We start from the raw sequence: 15,265 nt of genomic DNA on the forward strand, positions 1-15,265 counted from the left end.
CCTTCCAGAGACTACGAGAAAAAGGACTACACCCACATAATGAATATTCTAGATGATGCTCTCCAAGGCTTCGGCATTAGAGGTGGCCACATGCAGATCAGGAAACAAAGGAACAAGAAGATGGGTTTCGCACATAAAACTAACTTCTGCTGCATCCATGTCCCAAAACCAAGCAAGAAGGGTGGATTCTACATCGTCCATCTCATGATTGAGTTCAGCACGGATCACCAAAAGCTTCGCATGACAAGCAGAAATGATGATCATATCCACAAGTGGCTAGAAACTCATGGAGAAGCGGATTATAAACTTAGAGATGACTTCTTTCGCATCCAAAGGGACATTGCGACGATCATCATGAAATAAGTCGTCGATGAGAAGGGGATGTTCCACCACGGCCCTATATCGCGAGCTGACGTCCGAACTCGCATAGGCATGCAACGTCTAGACCTCACGCCGTTTAAGAAGCTAGGGTCCATCCTCGATATATGGAAGGATGGAACTTCTAGTGATTTACGATGCCGATGATGATGATATGTGTCAGTTGAACTTGTATACTTTCTGTAGCGATGAAACTTTGTGATGTCCACGGTCCCTGCCGAACTTCCATAACGCTACTTTGTTAGTTTGTGTACGATGACCTGCGTACCTCTAGTTAATTAGTTTGCGTACTGTATGTTGCATCTAGTTGCTAACCCTTTCTTTTTCGTGTTGCTCTAGTATATTTTGTTGCATATGATTGTACATCCTCTTGATGAAGATGCATGTCTAACAGGTACCTAGTTTCTTGATGGCAAGATGGCAGTGCTATGTCGTGTACAAAGGGAAGGTTCCAGGGGTGTACAACGAGTGGCCTGAGTGTCAGGCGCAAGTGAATGGGGTCTCGGGCGCCACCCATAAAGGCTTCAAAAGCAGACAAGAAGGAGAAGCTAGTTACTTGAGGTTCACGGTAGCGCGAGAGAGAACTCGTAACCGCCGCCTCATGTACTGCATAGTTCCGCTCTCACTCATAGTGATAGCTCTTCTCGCGTATACCATTGTTTAGATGGATGACGTTGTAGTTGCAAGTATTCGAGACTTGCATGTATCGCTATTTTCGAGATGATGACGAGATACCACTTTGTGTTGGATGATGATTATGATGAGACTATTTGTATGTATATGCTATGATTACATTTGTGGCCTCGCAGCCATTTGTATGTGTATCATGATGACATTTGTATCTGCTAAAGATTCTTGTATAAAGCCTATTCAAATACAAAACAAATATAAAAAAAAACAAAAACTACTAAAATTAGCAGTAGCGAGTGGAGAAAAGTTAGCAGCAGCGTGACAGTAGCAGTAGCGCGTCCAGCCAAAGCGCGCTAGAGCTATTAGCAGTAGCGAGCTTGCATGAAGCACGCTGCTGCTACACTTGTATAGCAGGAGCGCGGGCGCGCACGCGCTGCTGCTAAGGTTAGCTGTAGCGCCTTATTAGTAGCGCCGGTCCCCGCGCTACTAATATACCTAGAACCCGCGCTGCTGCTAGGCTTTTCCCTAGTAGTGCATAGTCCCACAAACAAGTCACGTACTTGCCGATACACATCATTGATAATGTCCAAGGACTATCTTTATTCATAAACACATAGGAAATATCATCATACATGATTGCCTATAGGGCATATATCCAATAACGAGTGGCAGCTCCGGCTTTGCTTCGACCTCTGTCGCCCGCCGCCGTAGCGTCAACGTTGGAGCTGGCCCGTCCCGCACCGCGCACAGCGATGCGTGGTCAGCCCGTTTCGCACTGCTGGCCCGCCGGCCTCTGAATCCTTCACCCGCTACTCCTCAAGGGCATAGGTGGGTGTCAGTGCCCGCTCCACTGACGCCGCAGACGCGCACGCAGCCCGCTGTGAGAGGCAGCGGGCAAAGGAGAGGGCGACGACATCGGAGGTGGCCGCATAGTCCTCCTGCTGCCGCCGGGGTTGCTGACGGTGCTTGATGAGGATGAGCGGCTCCTCGCAGCTTTCTACCGCCGCTCATTTACGACAGCAGAGACGGATGCCCACCGACTCCGTCGAAAAAACGTGAAGACGCTTCAGCTAGGTCTGGAGTAGTCCGCGCATAGGCAGCGGATAGGCCAGCGGCGGAGGCGAGAGCAGCGAAGCTCAAGAGGCAAGAGAACTGCGTCGTCCAGAGGAATGAACCACTTCGTCGACTCCCTTTGTCCTCCTCCACGTCATCGAAGGCTCCGTTGATGGCTCCGACGACACCCTCCCGCACCCCACCCTGCTCCTGTCACCGACGCCTACAACAGAGCTGGTAAGCGAAAGGGCGATCGGCCGGCGAGGAAGTGGTGAAGAAGCTCGACCCTCTCTCCATCTGTATTTTTGTTCTTAGTAATTCTAGTTTAGAACATATGTCTGCCGGCTGAACTGTGGTGCTATTTTGGTCTATGTTCGGATTTTGTGGATTTCTATCTGCCGATTTATATGTCTGTTTGTTGAATGTCTATTTGTTTCGTTGATGATCTAAGTAGTTTAATTTCATGTTGCATGCGTACTATGAATTTGGTGTATCAGATATAAGGTACACTGTTGTGGACGCAGAGATTAAAAAATTGATCGGGCACGTCCGCGAACGTATGATTTGGTATGCATGACCGTAGATGCTCTTACAATCAATACGGCTTGTTATCATCTCAGTGAAGTGAAGGGCGTGGACTGTGATGACGTGAGGGATCGTGGGACTGAGCACCCCCTCTTGGGTTCTCCTTGTGCATGTGGTTTGGAGACCTCTGACTGATCTTGTACTTTGATTTCCCTCTGTCAGTGAAATGATACGCAACACGGGTGTATTCGTGAAAAATAAAAAGAGGGAGGGATCGTATGGAAGCTGTGGCCACAACACAAAGCATTATCCCTGTTTCTTTCAACAATAGCTGTATAGGCGGACAACATCACACCAGACACCACTCACACACACTCACAATACAATACAATACTGATAGGGTACTGCTACACACAACGTCCCTGATGACATGAGACTGCTGAACAGCAATTCAGCACGCGTTGGGCCTGAACCCGACGACACCCTGGCCGACACCGTAGAGCACCTCAAAGGTACGCTGCTGCACATTGCCGATAATGTCGTGCATGCCGTCATCGTCTATAGGCGCGAACGCGAGGCAGTTCTCCAGCATGATACCGTTGGCATCGAGGTAGACAACAGCGCCCCCGTCGAATACCAGCGCGACGGACGGTATCATGACTTTCTCCTGGCCAGCCAAGTCAAAGCACGTGTCCATGAGGCTCCTCGGCGGCGCAGCAGGGTACTGCGTCATGTTGGCCTTGAACGCCGACGAGAGGGCCTGGTACGCCGTTGGTGGTAGCCGCGTGACGACGGTGCCGGAGTCCATGAACGTCCCGGCGGAGAAGACGGTGGGTGGTAGACTGAGTTGATTTCCGGCCACGATTATGCCCTGGAGGACGACGAAGTAGAACGTCGCCTCCGCTTCGGATCCTACCATCCGCGTCGTCGCGAATCCCGACGTGTTGCTGGGCGCGCCGAGAGTCAGGAAGCCGGAGAGGAACAGGGTAGGCGGCAGGCAGTATGAGAAGGCCTTCCCAAACGTTGCCGCCGTCTGCGACACGAGGGATTGTGCTTTGCCACCTAGCCCCATGAGCCCGTCGGTTAGGTCATCGAACCCCGTCTCGTCACGGCTGCACCCAAACTGGAAGTTGCTGACGACTGTCGCCGAGCCCGAGCCCGAGCCCGCTAGCGCCAGCGTGTCGGAGCCGTATGTCCCGGCGGTGCTCGACCCGTCGCTGTAATGCACCACGTACTGGCAGTCGGAGCTCATGCAGCCGTTTCCCGCCTCGCCGAGCTGCGAGCATTCCGCGGAGCTGCAGGAGATCGCCGCGTAGGTGGTCGACTTGCTGGGGTCGTAGCCGCCCGAGGTGCGCCAGTGCACCCATGACACGTCGCTGGCTGTGTCCACAATCACGGTCTGCTGAACCGCCGGGGAGCCGAGGCCGACGGTGATCAGATACTCCAGGGTGCCCACGGTGTATCCCAGTTCAGTCGGCACGCTGACCTCCGATTGCTGGATACCGCCGAGGCGGCGCTGGACGTAGGCGGCTCGAACCTTGTCGCGGCGGAGCAGATCCTCCAACGTAGGCGCCTCCTTTGTGGGAAGCGGCGAGCACGGGCCGTGCCTGTGGTTCAAGGCAACCGTGGCTCCACCTCCACTGGACGACGATGGAATCACTGGGAAATCGACGCAACGATGGAAGGAACAAATCGTGAATAAGTTGCACAAAGCTGCGACATCCGTCCACACCACCGATCTATATACGTACCTTTGCGCTCGGACAGACGGCTTGAGGCTTGACCGCTGCACTAGCGATGAGGCAGAGAATGCACGACAGGAGGAGCAACAGCTGCGAGACGTCGACGAACTCCATGGCGACTTGCCCCGATGGAAATCTGTGGGGTATTTCTTGGGGAGCGCGACCACTAGTAGAAAAAGGGGCTTTTACCCCGGTTGGTAAGGGCCTTTTGTCCCGGTTTTCGAACCGGGACTAAAGGTCGTTACTAAAGCCCTAACCTTTAGTCCCGGTTCTTACACGAACCGGGACAGAAGGTTCTCCACGTGGCCGCTGCTGCCAGCCCAGGCAGGGGGGCCTTTGGTCCCGGTTGGTGTAGGTAGGGCCTTTTGTCCCGGTTGATGTCACCAACCGGGACCAATAGGTATCCACGCGTCAGCATTTCAGGGGCTGGAGTTTTTGTTTTTGTTTTTGAAGGGGGGGGGGGGGGGGGGTTGGGGGGTTTTGGGGGGTTAATTTAGGTGTTTCATATATTGTGTTAGCTAGCTAATTAATAGAGAGAAGTGTCCTCTCTTATCTCCGTGCTTGGTCGACGCTACGTACTATATACGTATGGAGAGGACTAGACACGCTAGCTAGTAATCAAATGAAGGAAACAGAAGATCGTCATGAACATATGCATACAGAGAGAAGTGATATCGACCACCTCTCCTTCTCCGAGAGATTGGTCGAACAACAAGTTCTCGTATATCTATCCGACACTACCGGCTACATATATACAATAATTATCTCTTACAATATAATCTCTTAATTAAATTGTAAGAACACAGGGTCCACATAGTATTCTCCGTTTTCAGCGATCACGTGGTCAAGGAAGAATGCCGCCAATTCCTCTTGAATTGCTCGCATACGATCTGGTGCTAGGAGTTCGTCCCGCATCCGAAAGATCTAATTTGAAGAAGGGGTCAATACATATATATATATGAATAAATGAAACTCAACACAAATGATGGTAATAGAATAAAATTGTGAATATTATTTCTTACGCACTTCATATTGTTCGTCAGTGTAGCCCCGCTCACAGGTCGTGTAGCAGATGGACTCGCAAATGTAGTATCTACAGTAATTATTCCCGGGTTCCTACCACAACCACTTTACAAGAAATAAAGGTCAATCAAACTGATAAGCAAGCATGCTAAATGGTATTGATGGAACTAGCGCTTGAATCACTAGGAGATGCGCGGAACAGCTTCTTCGGCAGTCCCGGAGCTTTTTTGGTGAATTTTCTCCAAACCCTGCCAGACAAAGAAAACAATTACTTGATATCAGGAAATGAACAAAGTTGCTGATATGGTGGATAATGATCGATTTAACTTACTTCTCGAGCATTTGACTCATGTCCGCATAGTCCTAGGGATCTTTTCGTCTCGAGTCTAAGACGGTTAGTACTCCCTGCTCAAGCTTAATCTCTAGGAGAATATAGTGGAAGCTGCGCATGCATGCATAAGTCATCAATTACATTACCATAACCTGGACTAATAAGGGAAACTGAATATGCACAAGACAGTAACACTCACTTGAAGTTGTAAGGAAAGAGTATTATATCTTTGTTTTGATTTAATACCAACGATCGTAGCAAGTTGGCCTCGGCTTCTTTGGCATGTTTTTCAACCGTATATGCATCTATGAGATTTGTGTTAATGAACCCAATATCACCGATTTGTCTTTTCTTCAATTCGGCGATCTTCAATCTGCATAATATAGTCAGGATAATTATAAATACATGCAATGAAAGAGCTTACCTATATAAAGAGACTTAATAATAGAAGTAGTACTACTTACAGACAGTAGCAAGTGATCGTTGTTTTATCGAGGGCCTTTTGATTGAAAAACTGGAAGAACTCCTCAAATGGAACATTCAGCAGTTCAATTCCAACGAGGTCATGCTCCGGTTTAACTCTCAGCGTCAAAGTATTCATCCCATCAGACTCTCTGCAGGTTTTCATGTACCAATCATGTAATCTTCGCATCATCGTTGTTAGAGATCTTTCATCTTTGACGAGAGGCTTCCCGTAATGGTATTTGTGTTCGTCCACCTCCATGATTTCATAATGTACATCATCGGGCAGGTAATATCCAATATTGCTATAACCGGGCACAATCCTCGGATCATTAGCGACGATGTCGCTAGACACCTTGAGCGGGGGGCACGATTGGTTCGCTTGTTCGCCGAGCTGGGCAATTTTTTTCCCAGCTCGTCGTTCTTTTAACCTTTGATCACTGACAGTACTTCCCGACCGCTCCGCTTCGGCAAATGTCTTTGCAAGAATGCGCTCATAGTTGCCTCTCGGCGGAGACTTTGGTGGTTTTGTCAGGGCAGCCAGAGTGCGCTTTGCTTTCACCGGATCTACCTTCTCCTCCGGAGGTGGTTGTTTCTTTGCTTTCACCCCTTCAAAGAAGTTCGTCACTTCGGCTCGCACGATCTTCGTGGTTTCCTCCTCGGCCCTCTCATATGGTAACTTCTCTGGAGTCTTCAGAGAAGGACCGAATCTGTATTGCCTCCCGCCTATGGCAGCTATACTGCTAGACGCCGGCAGAGCAGACGGAGTGGCTGCGGCTGTCTTCTTTCCTTACTTACGAGGCGGAGGAGAAGGACTACGACGCGCCGGAGCAGCCGGAGCGGCGGCGGGTCTCTTCCGCCCTTGCTGACGAGGCGGAGAAGGAGGAGGCTGGCTGCTCTGGCACGCCGGCGCAGGCGGAGAAGGAGGCGGAGTGCCGCCACGCGCCGGAGAAGGAGGCTGAGTGCCCTGATCACTCGCCGGAGGAGGAGGCGGAGTGCCGCCACGCGCCGGAGAAGGAGTCTGAGTGCCCTGATCACTCGCCGAAGGAGGAGGCGGCGGAGTGCCCTTACTCGCCGGAGGCGTCCAGTTCGTAAGGTTAATGAGCTCCTTCCGCCATAGGCACGGAGTCTTCAGAGCTAAACGCAGCCGAGTCTCCCCTTCACCGGTAGGGTGGTCAAGCTGGAGGTCCTCAAATCCCTCCATTATTTCATCCACCATTACCCTAGCATATCCTTCTGGAATCGTCCGGCAGTGGTAGGTTGCGCCGGGTTCAGGAGGTAAAACATAGCCAACAGCCGCCTTGACTTTAAAGTTCTGCCATTGCGCCATAAGGTGGCAACGTTGAGACTCCGTGATAGCATCCACGGGGTAGCTAGCAGGAGCCGTCAAGACATGCTCCGGCTGAAGCAGCTCGGTGGAAGCCACGCTGCTTCTCCGCTAAGATGGCGGGGTAGCTTCGGGGGTAGTTTCGGCATGTCGATTGTCGTCTCGTTCCTCTAGCGCTTGAACCCTTTCGTGCAGCTTCTGAATTTGGGTCCGCTCCATTTTTTCCTCCTCTCCTAGCTTTTGTAACCGCATGCGTCCGGAAAACCAGCCTTCCACGAAACGGAGCCTGGCGTGCCTCGTGTCCGTCCAGGGTGCTCAGGATTCCCGAGGGCCATTGTGAGCTCGTCGTTCTCTCTGTCTGGAACGAACGTCCCTTCCTGCGCTACATCGATATAGTGCTGAATTTTCTTGACTGGTATTCTCAAAAGCTCGTCCGTCCAAACGCACCTCCCTGATACAGGGTCCAATTTTCCGCCAGCCCCGAAGAACCAAGTCCGGCAACGGTCTGGCCAGTTCATTGTCTATGGTTCGATCCCTTTATCAAGCAGATCATTCTCAGCCTTGGCCCACTTAGGCCGGGCTTTGAGGTAGCCACCTGACCCCGTGCGATGGTGAAACTTCTTCTTCGCAGCATTCTTCTTGTTTGTTGCTGACATCTTCTTACTCTTTTCCGATGTCTTGTGGGCCACAAATGCGGGCCAGTGATCTCTGATCTTCTCATACCGGCCGATGAATTCTGGTGTCTCTTCTTTGTCGACAAACGTTTTCAGCTCATTCTTCCACCTCCTGAATAGGTCTGCCATCTTCTTAAGAGCATGAGACTTGATTAATTGCTCTTTAACTGGCTTCTCCGGATCCTCCTCTGGCGGTAGGGTGAAATTTGCCTTCAGCTCAGTCCAAAGATCATCTTTCTGCATATCATTGACATAAGACACCTCAGGGTCTTCCTTCTTAGGCTTATACCATTGGTGGATTCTGATCAGGATCTTGTCCCTAACAAGAACCCCGCACTGAGCAGCAAATGCTTCCTCTGTCCGGATGGGTTCAATCGGTTGGCCGTCGCGCGCGATTGCTGCGATCTCAAACCTTTCATCCGAGCGCAACTTTCTCTTCGGGCCTCGTCTCTTTACCGAAGTTGTGCTTGATCCGGAGGGCTAGAAAAAAGAAGAAAGACGAGAGTTAATTAATATGTGTACATACCAAAACAATGAATGCATCAATTAGCTAGTCAGCACAGGCTTAACTAATATATTTACCTGGCCGGGCTCTGTTCGGTCACCGGAGCCGTCACCACGGGCTCCTTCTTGCACCAGCATTGGGTCACCGGAGCCATCATAATGATGTCTTTCCTCCTCCACTCTTCGATCACCGTAGCCTGCTTCTTCACCCTGTTCTTCCAGACCATCATTGTCGTTAAGATACGACAAGATATCACCTCCGGCTAAGATTATGTCCCCCAACACCTCTTCTGCTTGCTTGTCTCGTCCGTGCTCAATTGTTTCTGCAAATATTACAACATGGCAATTATTACACAAACATGACAGCAGGTGGATATATTAGTGCAAACGTAGACCTAGCTTATTCCGGGTTTGGAGTGGCCTCGGCAACGCTTCAAGGGTAGGGGCGCGGCGGGAGGGGGTAGGAGACCGACATCGTTTTTTCTAGGGTTTGGGTGTCCTTGAGAGTTTTGGTCGAGCGAGAGGGCCCGGGGGTGCTCCCGTGGTATAAGTTATCACGGTCGAAGTTATCCAGGAGGGGCTAATCCGGGAGGGGGAGGCAACTGGCGATGAAAACTGAAACTTTTCACAAGTGTTTGTTATATAGTCCGACGTCCCCCCTCATGTCGAAGTTATCGGGGAGGGCCTGGGTAGATCGACAACGACGACGCTCTTTTTCTAGGGTTTGGGTGGCCTCGATAGTTGGTCGGGCAAGCGGACCGCCTCTCTCTCATGCATGTCCGACGTCCCCCCTCATGTCAAAGTTATCGGGGAGGGGGTAAATTTTACAAAGTTCTCATACAATCAAAGAACTCTATATATATCATCATCATCTATCATCACAATCAAAGAACTCTATATATCATCATCATCATATCATTTACAGAAAAATTCTAAAGAAAAAATAATCTATATATCACAATATCAATATATTCTATATACATACATCCATACATACATACATACATACACATACATATACATCTACATTAATTATATATATATGAACAAAAAAATACTAATTCTATAAACATAAAAAGGTCTATGAACAAAAAAACATCACATCAATATTTTCATCCATCCATATATACATACATACATACATACATACATACATACATACATACATATATATATATACATCTACATTATATATGAACAAAAAAATACATAAACTTTACTAATAAAAAAAGACAGCCGGCCGGGGCGGCGGCAGCTCACAGCGTGGGTGGCGACGGCGACGGCGGGGGCGGGGCAGGGCGCGGGCTCTGGGGCGGTGACGTACGGCGACGACGACGGCGGTGGCGGGGCAGGGGCGCGGGCTCGGGAGTGGCGACGACGACGGCGGTGGCGGGGCAGGGGCGCGGGCTCGGGAGTGGCGACGACGACGGCGGGGGCGGGGCAGGGCGCGGGCTCGGGGCTGTGACGGCGACGATGACGGCGGGGGCGGGGCAGGGCGCGGGCTCGGTGACGGCGACGACGACGGCGCTGGCGGGGCAGGGGCGCGGGCTCGGGGGCGATGACGTCGACAGCGACGGCGGGGCCGGGGCAGGGCGCGGGCTCGGCGACGGCGCGGCGGAGGGGCCGGGGCACGGGCGCGGGCTCGGTGATGGCGACGGAGGGGGCGGGGCAGGGGCGCGGGCTCAGGGGCGGGGCGGCGACGGCGTCGGGGCAGCCTGGCGGCGTCGATGTGCTCGGCATCGTCGGGGCAAACTGCAGATGAACTCTGGAAAATTTACTAAGTGTTTGCTTATATAGCAAAGCCATTGGTCCCGATTCGTGACACCAACCGGGACCAATGCCCCCTTTAGTCCCGGTTGGTGCCACCAACCAGGACCAAAGGCCTCTTTTCAGCAGCCCAAAGGGCGGGAAGCGGCGACCTTTGGTCCCGGTTGGTGGCACTAACCGGGACTAAAGGGGGGCATTGGTCCCGGTTGGCGCCACGAACCGGTACCCATGCCCCCCTTTAGTCCCGGTTGGTGCCACCAACCGGGACCAAAGGCCTTGTGCTGCCCGCATCGCGGCCAAAGTTTAGTCCCACCTCGCTAGTTGAGAGAGCTCGAGAGTGGTTTATAAGCGCTGCTGCGCCCACCGTCTCGAGCTCCTCTCAACTGTAGGCTTCCGGGCCTAACCATACACTATGTGCCTGTGGGGCCTACTGGCCACTTGCGGGCCTGAATCCTGGCCCATGGTTGGGTTTGTAGTCGTATTCAGGCCGTGGTGGCCCAGTATATGGCACTTTTTTTCTCTTTGTTGCTTTATTTATTTTATTTTGTTTCTACTTACAACAAAATACTTACTGTTGCTATTTTTATTTATTTTATTAAAGTTTACTTTTTTAATTATTTTTGCTTTTAGGTCACAAAAATTATAAACTTTCTGTTGGTGCCATTAGTTTTCAAATTTGAATAGTTTAAATTTGAATTCTTTGAAATTTGTGTGAATCACTAGTTTGTGATTAACTTTACTATAAAAATAGATTTTGGAGTGATTCTTTTTCCTGCTATTTAATATTACTGTGTTTTATGATTCTATTCAAAAACAGATTTTGTTATTTTAGTTTCTAACAAAAAAAATCTTTATGATAATGGTTTTTGCTATTAAAGTTTCTAACAAAAACATTCTTTATGAAAATTCCTTTTGCTATTGGAGTTTTATAAAAGCTTTTTAGGTGATTCTTTTGGCTATTGAAGAATATTATAGTTTTGTTTTAGTTGATCATAACAGCATATTTTAATTGATTAATTAGTTCATTCTTTTTGCTATTAGTTCATGAGCTATAAATGACCCTTAAATTGAAAAGCACTACAAATGAACTCTGAAAAGGTTGAAAGTTGGCATGGTATCATCATTTCACCCACATAGCATGTGCTAAAAATTTGAGAGGGTTACGGCAAAAACTGGATGCACTTCGTGTACAAAATGGACAATCTCTTCCGAAGTATTAGGGTTTCGAACGAAAACTCATCAGTTACAAAGGGATTTCATTTTTTTGAACTTATTTGAACTCCAGACTTTTTGTGTGTTCAAAATGCACCATTCAAAGCCACATCATCATTTTTCAACCCTTTCTGACTTCATTTGTTATTTTTCATGTATTTACTGATTTTCATGAGCTATATGACCGTGAAATTGAAAAGCACTACAAATGAACTCTGAAAAGGTTGAAAGTTGGCATGGTGTCATCATTTCACCCACATAGCATGTGCTAAAAAGTTGAGACAGTTACGGCAAAACTGGATGCACTTCGTGTACAAAATGGACAATCTCTTCCGAAGTATCAGGGTTTCGAACGAAAACTCATCAGTTACAAAGGGATTTCATTTTTTGAACTTATTTGAACTCCAGACTTTTTGTGTGTTCAAAATGCACCATTCAAAGCCACATCATCAATTTTCAACCCTTTCTGACTTCATTTGTTTTTTTCATGCATTTACTGATTCTCATGAGCTATATGACCGTGAAATTGAAAAGCACTACAAATGAAATCTGAAAAGGTTGAAAGTTGGCATGGTGTCATCATTTCACCCACATAGCATGTGCTAAAACGTTGAGAGGGTTACGGCAAAAACTGGATGCACTTCGTGTACAAAATGGACAATCTCTTCCGAAGTATCAGGGTTTCGAACAAAAACTCATCAGTTACAAAGGGATTTCATTTTTTTGAACTTATTTGAACTCCAGACTTTTTGTGTGTTCAAAATGCACCATTCAAAGCCACATCATCAATTTTCAACCCTTTCTGACTTCATTTGTTATTTTTCATGCATTTACTGATTTTCATGAGCTATATGACCGTGAAATTGAAAAGCACTACAAATGAACTCTGAAAAGGTTGAAAGTTGGCATGGTGTCATCATTTCACCCACATAGCATGTGCTAAAAAGTTGAGAGGGTTACAGCAAAAACTGGATGCACTTCGTGTACAAAATGGACAATCTCTTCCGAAGTATCAGGGTTTCGAACGAAAACTCATCAGTTACAAAGGGATTTCATTTTTTTGAACTTATTTGAACTCTAGACTTTTTGTGTGTTCAAAATGCAGCATTCAAAGCCACATCATCAATTTTCAACCCTTTCTGACTTCATTTGTTATTTTTCATGCATTTACTGATTTTCATGAGCTATATGACCGTGAAATTGAAAAGCACTACAAATGAACTCTGAAAAGGTTGAAAGTTGGCATGGTGTCATCATTTCACCCACATAGCATGTGCTAAAAAGTTGAGAGGGTTACAGCAAAAACTGGATGCACTTCGTGTACAAAATGGACAATCTCTTCCGAAGTATCAGGGTTTCGAACGAAAACTCATCAGTTACAAAGGGATTTCATTTTTTTGAACTTATTTGAACTCTAGACTTTTTGTGTGTTCAAAATGCAGCATTCAAAGCCACATCATCAATTTTCAACCCTTTCTGACTTCATTTGTTATTTTTCATGCATTTACTGATTTTCATGAGCTATATGACCGTGAAATTGAAAAGCACTACAAATGAACTCTGAAAAGGTTGAAAGTTGGCATGGTGTCATCATTTCACCCACATAGCATGTGCTAAAAAGTTGAGAGGGTTACGGCAAAAACTGGATGCACTTCGTGTACAAAATGGACAATCTCTTTCGAAGTATCAGGATTTCGGACGAATACTCATCTGTTACAACAGGCATTTCAAATGAACTACAAAAAGGTTGAAAGTTGGCATGGTATCATCATAATAGTTGTGGAGAGAAAGTCTTCACTTTTTCTTCACTTGTGTCCTTTGCTTATTGTGCCGTAACCATGGATAATCTTCATCGTTTATCAGGATGCTTGGATCAGCCTTGACTTTGAAGGGAGGAATTTAATGAAACTTTTCATAATCTTGAGACATGTCTGTCTTGCCCTCCACTCCCACGATGTCCCTTTTTCCTGAAAGAACTATGTGGCGCTTTGGCTCATCGTATGATGTATTCGCTTCCTTATCTTTTCTTTTTCTCGGTCTGGTAGACATGTCCTTCACATAGATAACCTGTGCCACATCATTGGCTAGGACGAACGGTTCGTCAGTGTACCCAAGATTGTTCAGATCCACTGTTGTGATTCCGTACTGTGGGTCTACCTGTACCCCGCCTCCTGACAGATTGACCCATTTGCACTTAAACAAAGGGCCTTAAAATCATGTCCGTAGTCAAGTTCCCATATGTCCACTATGTAACCATAATATGTGTCCTTTCCCCTCTCGGTTGTTGCATCAAAGCGGACACCGCTGTTTTGGTTGGTGCTCTTTTGATCTTGGGAGATCGTGTAAAATGTATTCTCATTTATCTCGTATCCTTTGTAAGTCAATACAATCAACGATGGTCCCCTGGACAACGAGTACAGCTCATCACAAACAGTGTTGTTACCTCTGAGACGTGTTTCCAACCAACTGCTGAAAGTCCTGATGTGTTCACATGTAATCCAGTCGTCGCACTGCTCCGGGTGTTTGGAGCGCAGACTGTTCTTGTGTTCATCGACATACGGGGTCACCAAGGTAGAGTTCTGTAGAACTGTGTAGTGTGCTTGAGACCAAGAATATCCGTCCCTGCATATTATTGAGTCCCCTCCAAGCGTGCCTTTTCCAGTCAGTCTCCCCTCATACCGTGATTTAGGGAGACCTATCTTCTTAAGGCCAGGAATGAAGTCAACACAAAACCCAATGACATCCTCTGTTTGATGGCCCATGGAGATGCTTCCTTCTGGCCTAGCGCGGTTACGGACATATTTCTTTAGGACTCCCATGAACCTCTCAAAGGGGAACATATTGTGTAGAAATACGGGCCCCAGAATGACAATCTCGTCGACTAGATGAACTAGGACGTGCGTCATGATATTGAAGAAGGATGGTGGGAACACCAGCTCGAAACTGACAAGACATTGCGCCACATCACTCCTTAGCCTTGGTATGATTTCTGGATCGATCACGTTCTGAGAGATTGCATTGAGGAATGCACATAGCTTCACAATGGCTAATCGGACGTTTTCCGGTAGAAGCCCCCTCAATGCAACTGGAAGCAGTTGCGTCATAATCACGTGGCAGTCATGAGACTTTAGGTTCTGGAACTTTTTCTCTGGCATATTTATTATTCCCTTTATATTCGACGAGAAGCCAGTCGGGACCTTCATACTGAGCAGGCATTCAAAGAAGATTTATTTCTCTTCTTCCGTAAGAGCGTAGCTGGCATGACCTTCATACTGCTTCGGAGGCATGCCGTCTTTTTCGTGCAAACGTTGCGGGTCCTCCCGTCCCTCAGGTGTATCTTTTGTCTTCCCATACACGCCCAAGAAGCCTAGCAGGTTCACGCAAAGGTTCTTCGTCACGTGCATCACGTCGATTAAAGAGCGGACCTCTAGCTCTTTCCAGTAGGGTAGGTCCCAAAATATAGATTTCTTCTTCCACATGGGTGCGTGTCCCTCAGCGTCATTCGGAACAGCTAGTCCGCCGGGACCCTTTCCAAAGATTATGTGTAAATCATTGACCATAGCAAGTACGTGATCACCGGTACGCATGGCGGGCTTCTTCCGGTGATCTGCCTCGCCTTTGAAATGCTCGCCTTTCT

At 48.1% G+C, this 15,265-nt stretch overlaps 1 protein-coding gene across 1 annotated transcript; it reads right to left on the bottom strand.

The window, feature by feature from the left end:
• Positions 1-3,037: 3,037 nt before the first annotated feature.
• LOC109778770 (aspartyl protease family protein At5g10770-like) lies at positions 3,038-4,442 on the bottom strand. The gene is made up of 3 exons (XM_020337349.1): positions 4,334-4,442; positions 3,654-4,245; positions 3,038-3,566 (listed from the first exon to the last, which is right to left on the bottom strand). The coding sequence occupies exons 1-3, from the start codon at positions 4,440-4,442 to the stop codon at positions 3,038-3,040; spliced, it is 1,230 nt and encodes a 409-aa protein (XP_020192938.1).
• Between the last annotated feature and the right edge of the window lie 10,823 nt (positions 4,443-15,265).

This window comes from Aegilops tauschii, chromosome 6 (assembly GCF_002575655.3).
Source record: "Aegilops tauschii subsp. strangulata cultivar AL8/78 chromosome 6, Aet v6.0, whole genome shotgun sequence".
Classification (NCBI taxonomy): Eukaryota; Viridiplantae; Streptophyta; class Magnoliopsida; order Poales; family Poaceae; genus Aegilops; species Aegilops tauschii.